At 53.8% G+C, this 15631-nt stretch overlaps 4 protein-coding genes across 4 annotated transcripts; 2 read left to right on the forward strand and 2 right to left on the reverse strand.

Annotated features, from left to right (window-relative positions):
* Positions 1–494: 494 nt before the first annotated feature.
* On the forward strand, positions 495–2496 carry BO86DRAFT_415315 (cytochrome P450; the record flags this gene model as incomplete). Its single annotated transcript, XM_025674896.1, has 5 exons — positions 495–948; positions 1009–1200; positions 1263–1597; positions 1656–2193; positions 2285–2496. 5 exons carry the CDS (start codon positions 495–497, stop codon positions 2494–2496), a joined length of 1731 nt encoding a protein of 576 aa, XP_025532445.1.
* Positions 2497–3684: 1188 nt separating this feature from the next.
* BO86DRAFT_445063 (aminophospholipid-translocating P4-type ATPase DRS2) lies at positions 3685–8585 on the forward strand. Its single transcript, XM_025676417.1, has 3 exons — positions 3685–7041; positions 7213–7516; positions 7563–8585. Exons 1-3 carry the CDS (start codon positions 4109–4111, stop codon positions 8409–8411), a joined length of 4086 nt encoding a protein of 1361 aa, XP_025532446.1. The 5' UTR covers positions 3685–4108; the 3' UTR covers positions 8412–8585.
* An 84-nt stretch (positions 8586–8669) lies between these two features.
* BO86DRAFT_431928 (Nucleotidyltransferase) lies at positions 8670–11329 on the reverse strand. The gene has a single exon (XM_025675776.1). It carries the CDS (start codon positions 11160–11162, stop codon positions 8937–8939), a length of 2226 nt encoding a protein of 741 aa, XP_025532447.1. The 5' UTR covers positions 11163–11329; the 3' UTR covers positions 8670–8936.
* A 2345-nt stretch (positions 11330–13674) lies between these two features.
* On the reverse strand, positions 13675–15631 carry BO86DRAFT_452975 (nickel transport protein; the record flags this gene model as incomplete). The annotated part of the gene is made up of 7 exons (XM_025676964.1): positions 15274–15631; positions 15198–15208; positions 15070–15142; positions 14930–15015; positions 14587–14865; positions 14352–14497; positions 13675–14273 (listed from the first exon to the last, which is right to left on the reverse strand). The coding sequence occupies exons 1-7, from the start codon at positions 15487–15489 to the stop codon at positions 13675–13677; spliced, it is 1410 nt and encodes a 469-aa protein (XP_025532448.1). The 5' UTR covers positions 15490–15631.

A 15631-nucleotide genomic window follows, 5' to 3' on the forward strand; every position in this document is an offset into this window, starting at 1 on the left:
TGGACGGCTGCTCCCTTCCTAGTCTCCTATAGTGTCTCGCGAGGTGGATCGGGGCTTTCAGCCACCACTGAAGGGCCGCCGTGCGATCAGGCGAACACGAGTAGCAGAGATGAAAGGTGGGGATGACGGGCTTGTCCTGCGTATTGTCCGCACGAGGATCGGAGTTTCACCATCGTGCACGATGGGTCCTGGTTTCTGTCTTACTTGTCTTTATCCAAATTCTGCGATCGGCTGAGTGTTATTGCTACTGCCGAGGTGGGGTATAGACAAGGGTTAAGAAACTGACCAGCAGTCTGCTGCCAATAACAAGTTCACGGTCATCGACCATGGTGACGCCGTCGCTTTAGCATGCAACCGTCAATGGTGTTGGAGGCTTCGGCTCAAATGGATGTTAAATAATCGTTCGCTGCCCCCGTCAGGAGGGATTGTCCTTTTTCTTCGAACGACTGTGGGCAGACCGATGGGTGGCTGAGGAAATCAGAAACACAGTCACAATGGAGGTAGCGAAATCGTTGCTTTGGTCCGCAGGCGTCAGTGACTTCCTCAGGAAGGACTTCCTCAGCCTGGGAAGTTCCGCTGCGGGACTCGCGATCGTCCTCCATCTCAATCTCTTTCGCACCAATTTTCCCACGGAAGATCATCTTCATGACCTTTTGACATTCTATATTGTTGCCGTGTCTGCCGTGTTTGCCGCCTATCTCTCGTCAACTGATTACTCAGTGACCCAGAGTCTGGTCGGAGTATGCTGGATTGCGGGCGCTTTCAATACAGGACTGGTGTTGAGCATTGGGGTTTATCGGTTGTTCTTCCATCGTCTTCGCCACTTTCCAGGCCCGCTAGGGTCCAAGGTGTCTCGATTCTATGACGCGTATCTTGCCGGAAAGAATGTGCAATATAATGTGGAAATTGAGAAACTCCACAGGCGATACGGTGACTTTATCAGAACAGGTATGTCCTCTCGCCACTCTCAAGTACTCACTGCCAGTACTGAGCATGCTCCAATAATAGGTCCTCGAGAAATCTGTATCGTGCGCAAATCAGCTTTATCAGCCCTCTTCGGACCTCAATCAAAGTGTCGCAAGTCAACCTACTACGCGCAGGCTTCTACCAACCCGAAAGAATGTTCCGTTCACCACACACGGGATTTTGAAGATCATCGGAAACGACGAAAGGCATGGGATCGAGGATTTAGTATCAAATGTGCGCTCAGCCCAAAGCCATTTCTTGGAAGATGCCGACGGAAATTGACCAGGCATATCTAGCACTCGGATTGTACGAACCCCGGATCAAGGCAAAGGCCGACCAACTTGCCTCACATATCGCAGCCAACCTGGGAAATCCCATTGATGCTACCGCCTGGTCTATGTTTCTCAGTTTCGATGTAATGGGAGACGTGGGCTTTGGAAAAGACTTTGGAAACTTGACAACAGGTGTTGAACACCCAGCTATCAAAGGAATCCACGATCACATGGCCATCCTGGGCGTTCTGGGCCATGTTCCTTGGTTTCTGAATCTCGTTAGCCGTATCCCCGGAGCTACTGCAGCCTACTCAGGTTTCTTCAAGTGGTGTGGTGATGAGATAGAAAGGAAGCAAAAGGTGCGTAATTGCTTTGTTCGTGTTCGGCGTTTGGCTGAGACATTTATGCGGTGTGCAGATTTGGGACGCTGGAAAGTATCCCGACGATATTGTCTCATGGCTGCTGAAAGCCTACGTGGACAAGGACGCAGCAGCCTCTCCTTCTGAAGCTGCTTTGCACGAAGACTCTCGAGTGGTCATTATTGCCGGCAGTGAAACCACAGCGACTACCTTGGCGACTGTTCTTTTCTACTTAGCTAAGTATCAGCATGTCCTAGCCAAGCTTCAGCGGCTGTTGGATGAGGCTATGCCTGGTGGGGTCGAGGACTGGTCCTACGACAAGGTGAAGACCGTCTCTTTTCTTGACGACATCATCAATGAATCTCTTCGTCTCCGGCCAGCCGTGATGACAGGTGGTTACCGAGTAACCCCTGCGGAAGGCGTTCAGATCGATGAGGTGTACATTCCTGGGGATGTCAACGTGTTTGTTCCGGTTCAGTTGATTCAAACGGATGAGAGGTACTACAAACAAGCCCAAAGTTTCATCCCCGAGAGATGGGGTGAAAGAAAAGACGAGCTTCGCACTGATGGGGCGCCTTTCATTCCATTTGCAATAGGTCAGTTCTCTACCGCAACTTTTCCGCAGCGCCGGGTTAGAATCACAATTCAAGTGATTGGGCAAGTTTCATCGCTAAGTTGCGTCACCAGGTCACTACAGTTGCCCTGGGAAGAATCTCGCTCTGCTCAGCCTTCGAGTCACGGTATCTGTATTGGTTCTACAATATTCCATAAGTTTCGCGCCGGGTGAGACAGGCGAGGAATTTGAGCACAGCGCGCTGGACACGTTTACAACGACGTTGCCTCCTCTTCGGCTCCAGTTTCGCAAACGACAGGGTCTGACTGGGGACGCTAGTCCCTAGTGGTAGAGTTGTCAAATGATACTGTTCAAATTGTTCTAGATGTCATGGTCCAGGAAAACAAAATCGAGGGCCTGACGGCTGAAGCGCCAAAACTCTACGCTCGGCATCCTATCTCAACATGCAGATCAAGATTCGATGCATTATAAGACAGGCTGTGCAGGTTGATGTTTGCCTAGGCCGACTGCTCTGTGACTGGGTAAACCCTGCTAGAAATATTCATATAAGACAAAGGACATGATACACATTCTCAGCCTTCTACGTATCTCATCGCTCATTACATTCGTGGCATTGTGCGATGTGTGCAAACTCTGTCTATATAGCTGTTGTAGTTCCGTGTTCAGAAGAATATAGAAGTCAGATATCAGCTTCCAGCTCTTCTTGTCTGCTTTACATACTATTCATGTCTCTTTGATGAACTTCCATGGCAAGGTCCAACGAGATCTTTTATACTTTTCCTCAGCATTATTACGGCTACCAGGAAATGAAATTCGCCACGGAACATGTTGCAATGTGGTTGAAGGAGAATGTGCAAGAAGAGCGCCATAAGGTTATAATAAATCTCTCGGAACATCCTCTCGACGTATGGCAATACGCACATTGCGCCGAACTCCTCAAAGTCTCGGCAGCCCCCAAGATTACGATCTCCTTCTCAATCGGGTTTCGACTTCACTACGCTATCTGGGCACGTATGCAAAGGATCGAGAGCGAATACTTACAGATGCTCTACGATGGTCATAATTGGACCGATGAGATGTGGAAGGACTTCCGAAGCCATGTTCACTTCCTCCAAGAACTAATGAGGGCCCATGACATTCTGTTGCGCCCCACGACCGAGGACTCTATGCGATGCCCCAGAAGCTGGACCTGTTGGCATAGACCTAGGCGCATTTGTAGTGTGGATTTCCCATGGATTGACTGCACGAGAGACAAGCTGGCTCTGAGACGGGCACAAGGGCTTGCTGGTTGAATGGTAGCTTTTTTCCCGAGTAAACCAGAGCGGAAATCATTGGGTTGCCTTAGTATCTGGTTCCAAGCTGGTGCTGCTATTGAAGTTGTTTGTTGATTGTAGAAAAGCCCGTGACGGCAGTTGGCGATCGGTCAGGCGGCGCTAACCCGAAGCGGAAGCAGGTGTTCATGCCTGCGGGCTGGCCTCCTCCCTTTCTCCAATCCATCATCCACTTTCAACCACCCGGCGGCAGTGGAAATGAGTTGACTCTGCCAAATTGTCTTCCTACTCTGAAACATCATATTCTCTCCCCCCTCATGGCATATATTTAGCAAGTCTCCCAGTCAACAATTTAATTTACTCACCGTCTCGACCCGGAGAGCCCCGCCCCATCTCCCGGCCCCAGCCACGGGCGGTGATCCAACGCTAATTGCGCGGCATCTGAGCTAAACCGCCAGGCAGTCAGAATTTCTCCCCATCTGCGTTACTTCTCTCCCTACCCCGCCGCTTACTGTCACCCGCTCGCAATTCCGACCATCTCCTCCCTAATCCTACGTCTTTCCGCCATCCTCCGCCACTCCCAGCGCGCGACTTTCACCCCTCCCCGTCAATCCATGCTCTTGGGGCACCACCTCGCAGTAACGGTGTCTGCCCGCCTTCAGCGTCATGGCCAGCGGTAGGCCTCCCGGACCTCATCCAGCCGCTGGCCACAACGAGGAACTGCTGCTGGATGAGTCCACTCCCATGTACAATACGGGTCAACGTCCGCCTGTGAACGATGACAACCTATTGCGACAGTACGACATCGACGACTCCGACCAACCCCAACCCCAACCCCGTCCCTCCGTTTCCTACGATAGCTTCGTCGGCGGACAGGCTCCGCCGCATTCAGGCACCCATGCGACTTCCTCAGCGCACCCTCCGGCGCAAACCGGGGGCTACCTCACCGATCCTTACACGGGGGCCGACATGTCTCGCACCTATTCCCATACCTCCGGCCTGAGCAACTACAACCGCTACTCCCTCGACGAATACGACGACGGCCGGTCGCTGCACGGGTACTACGATCTGGATGATGACGACGTACACCACTCGCAGCCCGACAGCCGGGTTCGCCAGGCGAAGGAGCGAAACAGCATTCTGGGTCTGGGAGGTGGCCTGATGGGCCGAGCGAAGCACATGCTGGGCATGGGGCCCGAGTACTCGGAGATGGATCTTCCCTTGACGGAGTCGGGCGGTCGTGCGGCTCGGTTGAACAGTGCGGACCCGGATGAGGCGGCTGCGGCCGGGGCTCGAAAGAAGTCGAAGAAGTCGGACTTCAAGTTCGGGTTCGGTCGCAGGAAGGTCGATCCGTCGACTCTGGGGCCTCGAATGATCGTTTTGAACAATCCGCCCGCGAACGCCGTGCACAAATTCGTCGACAACCATGTCTCCACGGCCAAGTACAACGTTTTTACCTTCATCCCGAAATTCCTGTTCGAGCAGTTCTCGAAGTACGCCAACCTGTTCTTCCTGTTCACCGCCGTTCTACAGCAGATCCCGAACGTCACTCCCACGAATCGGTATACCACGATCGGTCCGCTGTTGATTGTGTTGTTGGTGTCGGCCATCAAAGAACTGGTGGAGGATTACAAGCGCAGATCGTCTGATAAGGGGTTGAACTTTTCCAAGACCCAGGTGCTGAAAGGCTCGAGCTTCCATGAGACCAAGTGGATCGATGTCGCCGTTGGTGATATTGTTCGCGTGGAGTCTGAGCAGCCATTTCCCGCCGACATGGTCTTGCTTGCGTCGTCGGAACCCGAGGGTCTATGCTATATCGAAACGGCGAATCTGGACGGCGAAACTAACCTGAAGATCAAGCAAGCTATTCCGGAGACCGCGCATTTGGTTAGTCCCGCAGATCTCAGTCGGTTGACCGGGCGCGTTCGATCGGAACAGCCGAACAGCAGTCTTTACACGTATGAGGCAACCTTGACTATGCACGCGGGAGGTGGTGAGAAGGAACTGCCACTGGCTCCGGATCAACTACTTCTGCGCGGTGCGACCCTGCGTAACACTCCCTGGGTACATGGAATCGTCGTCTTTACCGGCCATGAAACGAAGTTGATGCGAAACGCGACCGCGACCCCGATCAAGCGAACGGCTGTTGAGCGTATGGTTAACGTCCAGATTCTCATGTTGGTTGGTATTCTCGTGGCGCTCAGTGTGATCAGTTCCGTTGGTGATCTGGTTATCCGGCAAACTGAGGGCAGTCAACTCACGTACCTCGACTACGGAAGCACCAATGCCGTCAAGCAGTTTGTTCTGGATATCTTCACTTACTGGGTCTTGTACTCGAACTTGGTTCCGATCTCCCTTTTCGTCACCATTGAGATTATCAAGTATGCGCAGGCGTTCTTGATCAACGCGGATCTCGACATCTACTACGACAAGACTGACACTCCTGCAACCTGCCGGACGTCATCGCTAGTTGAGGAGTTGGGACAGATCGAATATATCTTTTCCGACAAGACGGGCACCTTGACGTGTAACATGATGGAATTCAAGCAATGCACTATTGCCGGTATCCAATATGGAGAGGATGTTCCCGAGGACCGCCGCGCGACTGTTGAAGACGGTGTCGAAGTGGGTGTTCATGACTTCAAGAAGCTCGCGGAGAATCTCCGCTCCCACCCTAGCTCAGATGTGATTCACCACTTCCTCACTCTGCTTGCGACTTGCCATACCGTCATTCCGGAAAGATCTGAGAAGGAGCCGGGCAAGATCAAGTACCAGGCGGCGTCTCCGGATGAAGGTGCGCTGGTCGAGGGTGCTGCGCTTCTGGGGTATCGCTTCTCCAACCGCAGGCCCAGGTCCGTGATTTTCACGGTGGAGGGTCAGGACTACGAGTATGAGTTGCTGGCTGTCTGCGAGTTCAATTCTACACGAAAGCGTATGTCTACTATCTTCCGCTGTCCAGACGGCAAGGTCCGTATTTACACCAAGGGTGCGGACACTGTCATCCTCGAGCGGTTGAACCCGGACAACCCGACGGTTGAGGCGACTCTGCAACACCTGGAGGAATATGCATCGGAGGGTCTACGTACGCTTTGTTTGGCCATGCGCGAGATTCCCGAAGCGGAGTTCCAGCAGTGGTACCAGATCTATGACAAGGCCGCGACTACGGTCAGCGGAAACCGCGCGGATGAACTGGACAAGGCCGCCGAACTCATTGAAAAGGACTTTTACCTTCTCGGAGCCACGGCCATCGAGGATCGCTTGCAGGATGGCGTCCCGGACACTATCCACACCCTCCAGACGGCCGGCATCAAGATCTGGGTCTTGACTGGCGACAGACAGGAAACGGCTATCAACATCGGAATGTCGTGCAAGCTTATTTCGGAGGATATGACTCTGCTCATTGTCAACGAGGAAAACGCCCAGGCTACCAGGGATAATTTGACTAAGAAGCTTCAGGCTGTCCAGAGCCAGGGTACCTCGGGCGAGACTGAAGCGATGGCATTGATTATCGACGGCCGGTCGTTGACCTTCGCTCTCGAGAAGGACATGGAGAAGTTGTTCTTGGACTTGGCAGTTTTGTGCAAGGCGGTCGTTTGCTGGTATGTCTGTCCCTTATTATTTTTTGTTTCTTCTTTTCTTTCTTCCTTCACTTTTATCTCTCTCTCCCCCTCTCTCTCTGTCTCTCTGTCTCGCCCTCCCTTTCTTTTCTTTTCTTTTCTTCCTTTTTTTTTCCCCCGCTTTCTTTTTTTCGACGGTACTAATTCAAGAAGTCGTGTGTCTCCCCTGCAGAAGGCCCTTGTGGTCAAGCTGGTCAAGCGCCACCTCAAGTCCCTGCTTCTGGCGATCGGCGACGGCGCCAACGACGTGTCTATGATCCAGGCCGCCCATGTCGGTGTCGGTATCAGCGGTGTCGAGGGTTTGCAGGCAGCACGGTCGGCGGACGTGTCGATTGCTCAGTTCCGCTATCTGCGCAAGCTCCTTCTGGTCCACGGGGCCTGGAATTACCACCGTATCAGTCGAGTGATCCTGTACTCGTTTTACAAGAATATCGCTCTCTGTATGACGCAGTTCTGGGTAAGTCTCCCGCAATAGTGATGCGGCTTCGACTGACCATGCATAGTACTCTTTTCAAAACGCGTTCTCTGGTGAGGTTATCTACGAGTCGTGGACACTGTCATACTACAATGTCTTCTTCACCGTTCTCCCCCCCTTCGCCATGGGAATTTGTGATCAGTTTATCTCTGCGCGGCTGCTCGATCGGTATCCGCAGCTGTACCAGATGGGGCAGAAGAGTCTCTTCTTCCGCCGACACAGCTTCTGGTCCTGGATCGCCAACGGGTTCTACCACTCGCTGCTCCTGTACATCGTCGGACAGCTCTTCTTCATCTGGGACGGTGCCCAGGCCGACGGCAAGACCGCGGGCCACTGGGTCTGGGCCGAGGCCTTGTACACGGCTGCGCTGGCGACGGTGCTGGGCAAGGCGGCCTTGATCACGAACATCTGGACGAAATACACCTTCATCGCGATCCCCGGCTCGATGATTATCTGGCTGATCTTCCTGCCGGCCTACGGCTACGCGGCCCCGGCGATCGGCTTCTCGACCGAGTACTACGGCACGATCCCGGAGCTGTTCAAGTCGCCCACCTTCTACCTGCTGGTGGTGATCCTGCCCTGCATCTGCCTGCTCCGCGACTACGCGTGGAAGTACGCCAAGCGCATGTACTTCCCGCAGCACTACCACCACGTGCAGGAGATCCAGAAGTACAACGTGCAGGACTACCGGCCGCGCATGGAGCAGTTCCAGAAGGCGATCCGCAAGGTGCGCCAGGTGCAGCGCATGCGCAAGCAGCGCGGCTATGCGTTCAGCCAGGCGGACGAGGGCGGCCAGATGAGAGTTGTGAATGCTTACGATACCACGAGAGGCCGAGGACGCTATGGAGAAATGACCAGCTCGCGAGCGCTAGTGTAACGATTGTGTTTTGCTTGGTTTTGTGGCATTTTGATTTTCCTTCTTTGTATGTCTAACTTTTGTCTCATTTTGGGGAGGTGATGATGACGCTTGATGTGGCTGTGGTTGTGTTTTGTTGCGTGTATTTACTCGGAGACAGCTCTATGAGACAATGTGAAATATGGTATGGTTGACTCCCTCACTCTGAAATCAAGATAGAATATAACTTCCTGGGGGAGAACCCCCAGACCCCCCTTTTTTTTCACCTTCCCAACAACCTCAACCCTAAGACCAGTAATATAGCATTCTGGGGGAGAACCCCCGGACCCTCCTTCTTTTCAGCTTCCCAATAACCTCAGCCCTAACTCCAAGTTATTACATACATTTCTGGGGGAGAGCCCCCAGACCCCCCTTTTTTTCAGCTCCCCAGTAAACTTAAGTCTTTTCAACTCCCCAATAACCTCAGCCCTAAGACCAGTAATATAGCGTTCTGGGGGAGAACCCCCAGACCCCCCTTCCTTTCAACTACCCAGTGATTAGCAATACCTAGCGAGTACACCTCTCCTCAGCAGGTCGAAACCCAATGCCCAACCCCTCCATAACCAACCGCTCCCTCTCCTCCCACGTCTCCCCCGCCCCCTCCAGATCCACCACCAAACCCCCACTCCTCCGCTCGCGCACCCCGCTCGAATCAAACTTCCACCCGCGCTCCTGCTTCACAAACCGCCGCAAGTCCCGCTCAAACGTCTTGTCCCCCGACCACCCCAGCACCGCGCACCCCACCGTCCGCCACGGCGAGATGATAATGTCCACCCGGCGGTGCGGGTTCCCGTTCCTCTCCCCCTCCCCCTGTCCCAGTCCCTTCCCCAGCTCATCCCCCGTATCGCCGGGATACGAACACCCCAGCGGAAGCCGCCAAACAACCAGCCCCTTGTCCAAACTATCAAACATCTTCCGGTGCACCGCACTGTCCCCCTCCCCCCGGTACGGAAGCGTCGCCTGCGCGCGCGCGGAGTGCCCCTGATGCAGCGCCAGCGTATGCGTGATCCACCCCTCCCCCTCCAAGCGGCGCAGCACGTCCCCGATCAGATCCTTCGTGAGCGATTCGTCGCGGTGCGTCAGGATCAGGTCCACGTCGCCAGAGAACGGCTTGCCGCGGCGGTGCGAGCCGGTGATGATGCACTCGACCCCGCCTTCGGGGCGATCATGATCTCGGGAGGCACCTCCTCCTTCTCTAGTATCGTGGTCGTGGGTCTTGCGGGACGCAATCACAGCATCAGCGTGCCGTCGCACCACCCCCGCAATCCCCTCCACTTCCGCCCGCGGAATCCCTTCCAGGAATTCCTCGTAGAACTTCACCCCGATCTGCTGCACGCGGCTCAGACCGTCCCACCCGAACTCGATCATATCGTCGAGCGAGCGCCACCCCCGCGTAAAGTAAAACTCCCTCGCGGTCTTTGCGCCGACGCCCCAGATGTTGTAGAAGGTGTGCAGGGTGCGCAGCGTCGGGTCGGTGGTGAGCGGGTGCGTGGCGCTGAGTCTCCCTCCTTGGGGTGGGGCTGGGGGTGGGGGTGGGGGTGCACCTGGTGTGTCGTGCCCGAGATGGGCTGGAGACGAATCTGGATCTGGATCCGGTGGACGCGGGGTATTCTCCCCGCTTGGGGTGGAGCTAGCGCTCAGCTGCTGGAACTCGTAGAACAGGTTCGCGATCTTGGCGTCGCACCCGGGCAGTCCGGCGACCTCGGCGGGCCGGCGGAGCGGGTACGGGTATGCCGCGATGCTCGCGATGGCGGTGCTGTACGCGCGCACGCCGATCTCGTCGAGGGTCAGTTCCCGGATGTGGCGGATCGTGAGGAGTTCGTTGAGGAAGGGCTCGTTGGGCGGGTGCAGGGGCGTGGAGCGCAGGCACGCGTAGGTGTTGTGCGGAGCGGTCACCCAGGGTGGGGGTGGGGGGAGATTACCCAGATCTTCGGCTTCGGAGGTGGTCGTGCGGTGGAGTTTCGGGGGGTGGGTAGTGGGAGGGGGGTGCGTGCGGGGGTGCGCTTTTTGTTGGTGGCGCTGGTGGTGGTAGGATTGGTAGGACTGGTAGGGGCGGGTGGGTTGAGGGGCCGGCGCCTGCATGGAGGCGTCGGCTTTGGCGCGGGCTAGGATGGAGGTTTGCGGTTGCGGTTGCGTTTGCGGTTGCGTTTGCGTACGCTTCTTTAGGGTCGGGGTTGGGGTGGATGGTGCTGACGCACGCTCGATGCGTCGCGCGTGGTAGACTGTGTACTCGTCGGTTGGGAGGATGGTGTTTGTGCGGAGGCATGCGTGCAGCCAGTCCAGTTTGACGACCGTCAGGGTGGCTGTGTCTGGGGTTGGTTTGGCAGGGCGGAGATGCGTCGAGGAAGCATGGCTGCTCATCCCGTCTTCTTCGTCCTCCGTCTCCGTGCTAAGGTCGATGACCTCCGCTTCTGCACCAAGAGCATGGCCATTGCCTCGGCGGCGTTTGGCCGGCGGGGGCTCGTCGGACGCTTGGGTGGGCTCAGTCCACACGCCCAGCGTGCGCAGTTCCAGCGCTGCGCGCTTGGCTTGGCTGAGCTTGCCGAGGATGAGCGCGGCCTCGTCGATGTCGTAGGTCAGCCGTGCGTTGCGGCGGACGAGCTCCTCCTCGATGGCGTGCAGGGCCTCGATGGTGAGATGTGTCTGCAGGACAAAGATTGGTGGACAGGCTGAGAAGTCGGGTGTCGAGGGGTCGGGGTCGTCGTGTTCTGAGCCAGAGTCTGTCTCGGACATGCTGGATATGTATGCACAGCGGTGGTTATGTCATGGTCTTATATAGTGCAAGTTACATGGCTCCGAGAATATCCCACATGCTGGGTATCGACAGAATGTACTAAACAGATATGTATAGATAAATCGGGAATATTCGTGTTACTCCATCTTCAACCCAAAAATGTACATGAGTATGGGTTGAGAACTGGCACTTCAGCTGGGATAACTGACGTCAGTCACACTCCTGCCTCAGGCATCGATGATGCCTAAGTGGACCCGGCATTTCACCTGACAGGCCGATAGCCGATACCGGCAGCCGGCAACCGGAAAGCCTCAATGCCTAAGGTGTCGATATAACGTAATCGTCAGCCGAGCGAGCCACGCAAGCAAGCGAGCCAGCAGATCCACCAAATACAGTACCAACATGGATTCTTAATTTGTATACAAATATATGGTGTTTTGAAGCATTAATTACACTATTTTAAACGTCTTTTTACACAGTTCTTCGGTTTGGACACCTTATACGTATATGTTCTTGAACACCGCACTTGCTGCACCTGGAAGGTGCCCGGCGGCGAGGCTGATTCTAATTCTTAATCTAAAGGGCTTTATTTTTTTTATACTTGCATTGGAATGCCTCCCTTGCTTCGCTAACAGTAAGGCTATTAAGGCCTGTAAGCTGCTTATTTCTTTGTTGTTTTTTAGTATTTAACCTTTTATTCGCCCAGCGGAGTTCTTGAACTTCCTGTTCCAACAAAACTGCCCGGTTCAACGCCATCTCAGCGCCTTTAAAGATGTAGCCCAAGGCTAACTTTATTAGTGTATCAGTTATACTACTAAGCAGTTGTTCAAGCCTTGCCTCTTGCTTCTTAAACTGATTTGTATTAACAGGCGTCTTTGAGATTGTTGACCGAGAATCTTGGCTGCTTGGCCGGCTATTAAAATTCTTATAAATCAGCTTGTTAAGTACCTGGCTTGGATTGTACGGAACTAAGCCTGAAGCCTTAAAGGTACTCTGTATATTGGCTTTCTTAAACACTATAGTATAAGCCTTTGGATACTCCTTTAAAAAATCACCTTTATTAATCTTTAAATATTAGGCATATGCAAGGCGTTCCACCAAGCTGTAATATGCCTTTTTAAAAGGTGCAAAACAAGAGACATTCAACAGCTGGCAGAGATGCGATAAACCAGGAGGCATGCAGATAGAAATAATATGATTTGTATAACATAAGTTGTTAAATTTGGGTGTTAAATACAATTTATAGCTATTAAGAATCAACAGGGTGTATTTGCCAATTCGTCGGTTGATTATTAATAGAATAAAGTGATGTTTAAGCTAATATAAGCCGATTTTATTGCTTGTCCAGCTATTTGGAGATGTATTAATTCTCCAATCGCCCGGAATTGAGGCTTCATACCAGCTTGCTATATAGTTTATTTCTTTAAGAATTAAGTACAGTTTTAACGCCCAGCCGGCAGCGTTGATACACTTAATTAAAGTTACCTATTCGCGGTTACCTGGCTGTGTAAGAAAAGGCCTTTCTAAATAGCTTGATTAAGTAACTATTTTGGCTGTTGCAACTTGGCCTATTATAAAGCCGGTTTTATTAAAGTTAAAGACATCTTCTTTAAGAATTCCGTACTCCAATACAGCCTTTTGAACGCGATTAAACCAGGCCTGTATAATCTGTAGATTCTCGCACTTCGCCCGCTTGGTATCCAGCTGGCGGAAATATTAACTTTTTAAAGCTTTATAGCGTGCAACAAAGTTTATAACCTATCTTTCTCCCACAGTTGTCGGCTTTTTCTGATCTCCACGCTTCTAAAGCAACATATTAGCCATTTCACAAACTGCAGAATTTCTTGGAGGTGCACCGTGTGTATTAAGCAAGAAAATCTACTTTTCAAGTATTTTTTCCTCTCTTGCAGTAAGTTTATGCGAATTGGGGCGAGTTTCTTAACAAAATAAACAGCTATTTGCACAGTGTTGAAGAGTTGAGCAAGGAACATTAAAGATGTCAGCAGCTTTACAAATTGAGGCAACTTGACCGGTCTTTATAGCTTTAAGGGCAAGGCAAATTCGGCCCTCTTAATACAACAACTCTTTTGATGATTTCGGCATTTTTGGTGGTGTAATTGACTGCTGAATTGCTTTAGTTTTGGAGGTGGAAGGATTTAGGGGGGGTGGCTCGCTCGCTTGCGTGGCTCGCTCGGCTGACGATTACATTATCATAATATTCAAAACTTTTCCTCTATCATAATCACCCTCGTCTTCATCCAAAGAGCCTGGCTCCAGAGCGTTCCCGGGGGAGAACCCCCGGACCCCCCTTCTTTTCAGCTTCCCAGTAAATTCAATCTAAATCCTGGGGGCGAGATAAGTATCTGGGGGAGAACCCCCAGACCCCCCCTTTCTTTTCATCTTCCCAGTAAATTCAATCCGAATCCTGGGGATAATATAAGTATCTGGGGGAGAACCCCCAGACCCCTCTTCTTTTCAGCTCCCCAGTACCCTCAACCCAAACCAAGTCCCTCAGCCCGAAGGCCCCCCAACAGCCGCAACCGCAGCCGTAGCCCCCTTACCCCCAGCCCCAGCCCCAGCCCCAGACACCACCTCCTCCCCACCCTCATCTCGATACCCAGCAGAAGACCCCTCAACATCCACCGCAAACCCCCTCCCCTTCCGCCTAGCAACCCACCGCCGCCACGGCCCATAGACCAGCACACTCAACCCCCCAATCACCAGAAAACACCCGCAGATGCCCCCGCCAATGGCATCATAATAATCCCCGGCCACCTGCACGCCGTCCCAGAACTTCCCCGTGGGGGTCGCCACGTTCAGCACAAGCGTCAGCACCTGGATCACGCCGATCACGATCGCCACAATGACCGTAAGGCAGGTCAGCACGATCGAGTAGTACAGGAACGCGACGGGGTCGCGGTGGTTTCTCGGTTGCTGCTCTTGCTCGGCACCGTGCTCCTCCAGCCCTGCACCCGCATCCGGCCCCGAGAGAAGCGGCGCATCCGACGCGGCATCGCTCTTCGGCGGCAGGAAGTGGGCCGACGGCTGCACGTACAGCGAGAGCATCAGCGCGCCGTCCGTCGTGTCGAGCAGGCACATCCCCGCTGGGCCTGGTCAGCATCTCCCACAAGATCGGGGTGGGCGGAAAGGGCAAGGGAAAGCGAAAAGGGAAAGGGGAGGGGACATACCCGTAAACAGCGCCGGAAAGATCAGAATCACCCAGAAATTCGTCCCCTTGGCCGCCTCCACCGACGAGATCCCCAGCAGCGCGATCTCCGACGAGGTGTCGAACCCCAGCCCGAACAGCACGCCCAGGGGGTACATTTTCCAGGGCCTGGATCACCACCATCAGCATCAGTATTTGCGCTCTTCAGGAATGATTCTTGTTTACGACTAGGGTGAGGGTTTCTCCGGGGAAAGTACCGATCAATCAACTTGAACATCCGCTTCAGCACGTGAAACAACACCCCGCCGCCCTCGATCTTCCAGATCTCGTCCGCCCGGTCCTCCGGCAGGTTCAGCACTTTCTGCATCTGCCGGTACAGCTTGTACAGGATGTAGGCGTTCATGAGGCCGAGCAGAATCAGGAAGGCGGCGCTGACCGACGTGCCGATTATGCCGCCGATCGTGCTGAAGCTGTCGAAGCGTGAGGAGATGGCCGCTGCGGTTGCGGCGACGACTATTGAGGTGATGATTACGATTCTGGGGGGAATTAGTGTCATGATACAGAGGGTTAGGGATGGGGGGGGGGGGGGGGAAGGAGTACGTGGAATGGCCCAGCGAGAAGAACGTCCCCACGGTCACGGGTGTCTGGCCGGTCGCGAGTAAACGCCGGGTCATTAGGTCGATGGCCTGTCTCTTGTTAGTTATGCTTCTAATACAGTGGACAGAGGGAGGGAGGTGTACCGAGATATGGTCGGCGTCAAAGGCATGTCGCAGGCCGAGGGTGTAGGAGAGCACGGCGTTGGAGACGAGGGATCTACCTGGGTCAGCATCTTCGCTCTTGCTCCCACTGAGGCGTGGGTAGGGCTTACGGGTGGTAACGCTGTCGCAGTCATTAGTACTCGCACCAGCGACACAACCCAGACACAAACAGCGGGGACAACATACCAGCACAATCGCCGCAGCAATCCACACAACCACATTCAGCAACGCGATGAACAGAATAATCCCGAGCGCCGGCAGAGGGATCTTGCGGAGGCCCGGCAGTCGGCGGTGCGATCGCTCGGCCTGCCTGACGAGCGCCTTGGCGCTCCATTTGCGCTCGGGGGTGTGGTTGTCGCTGCCCGGAACGTTATCCACGGGATCCGGGGAAGCGTCCCGCATGGTTGGAAGGGCGCAGCCACAAGGACTCTGGAGCTCGAGAAGCTTGATTGTTGTTGTTGTTGTTGTTGTTGTTGTTGTTGTTGTTGTTGTTGTTGTTGTTGTTGTTGTTGTTGTTGTTGTTGTTGTTGTTGTTGTTGTTGTT

The sequence above is a fragment of the Aspergillus japonicus genome, assembly GCF_003184785.1.
Source record: "Aspergillus japonicus CBS 114.51 unplaced genomic scaffold BO86scaffold_3, whole genome shotgun sequence".
Lineage (NCBI taxonomy): Eukaryota > Fungi > Ascomycota > Eurotiomycetes > Eurotiales > Aspergillaceae > Aspergillus > Aspergillus japonicus.